This window comes from Cryptosporidium hominis (assembly GCF_000006425.1).
Source record: "Cryptosporidium hominis TU502 chromosome 2 CHRO012094, whole genome shotgun sequence".
Classification (NCBI taxonomy): Eukaryota; Apicomplexa; class Conoidasida; order Eucoccidiorida; family Cryptosporidiidae; genus Cryptosporidium; species Cryptosporidium hominis.
Window position 1 is genome coordinate 1 of NW_666258.1, and position 863 is coordinate 863.

An 863-nucleotide genomic window follows, 5' to 3' on the forward strand; every position below is an offset into this window, starting at 1 on the left:
ACTATGCCATAATAATCAATGTAGTCATTCTTATCATATTAATTGCGCATCGTCCAGAAAAGATTGTATTGTTGATTGGGAAAATAGTAAACCATTATTATATTGTCCAGAGCATTCATGTAATATAGCTCCAACAATATTATTAAGAAGATATCAATTAAGTCATTTTAATAAATGGTATAATCAAAGAATTGAAAGTCAACAATATATTGGTTCAATGTTTGGTAATATATTTACATTACCAAATATAGTCAGACAAACATTTTTAGCAGATTTGAGAGATGATACACGTACTGTAATATTTTTAACAAGACTACTTTCAAGATCTAATACTATTAATGGTATTCAAGGATTAAAAAATCAAGATGAAATTATTCCATTAAGTGGTGATGGATGTTTATCAATACAAAAGATTAATTCAGATCATAATAACTCTAAATCTGGGGATGACAATCATCCACCAATTTCTGAAGAAAACCTAATAGTTTTAAATGGGTTTGCAAAGTTTCATTTATATATGCCGGAATTGGTTTATGTACAATCAATTGATACAGTATTATCAAGATTAGCTACGCCTTGGTCAGGAGATATAATTTTTTGGCAAAAAGTAATGGCAGAAAATGCTTTTGCTTCATTTGGAATATCAGATTTGAGTCATATTAATAGTTATAAATATTTGGATAATTCTAGAATAATTATAGCCAGTATATTTGGGATTATGGAGATATTATTAAATAGAATGGGCTAATNCTTATGAAATTCGTTGATAACGGTAATGATTGCTTTCAAGATGGGTTTTGGTCCTTGGTTTCCATTCTTTATTATTGGGAAGTTATTTCACTAACATTTATTATATATTATTA

At 27.6% G+C, this 863-nt stretch overlaps 1 protein-coding gene across 1 annotated transcript; it reads left to right on the top strand.

The window, feature by feature from the left end:
* Positions 1–217: 217 nt before the first annotated feature.
* Chro.20377 (hypothetical protein) lies at positions 218–748 on the top strand. The annotated part of the gene is made up of 1 exon (XM_659768.1): positions 218–748. The coding sequence occupies one exon, from the start codon at positions 218–220 to the stop codon at positions 746–748; it is 531 nt and encodes a 176-aa protein (XP_664860.1).
* Positions 749–863: the final 115 nt, after the last annotated feature.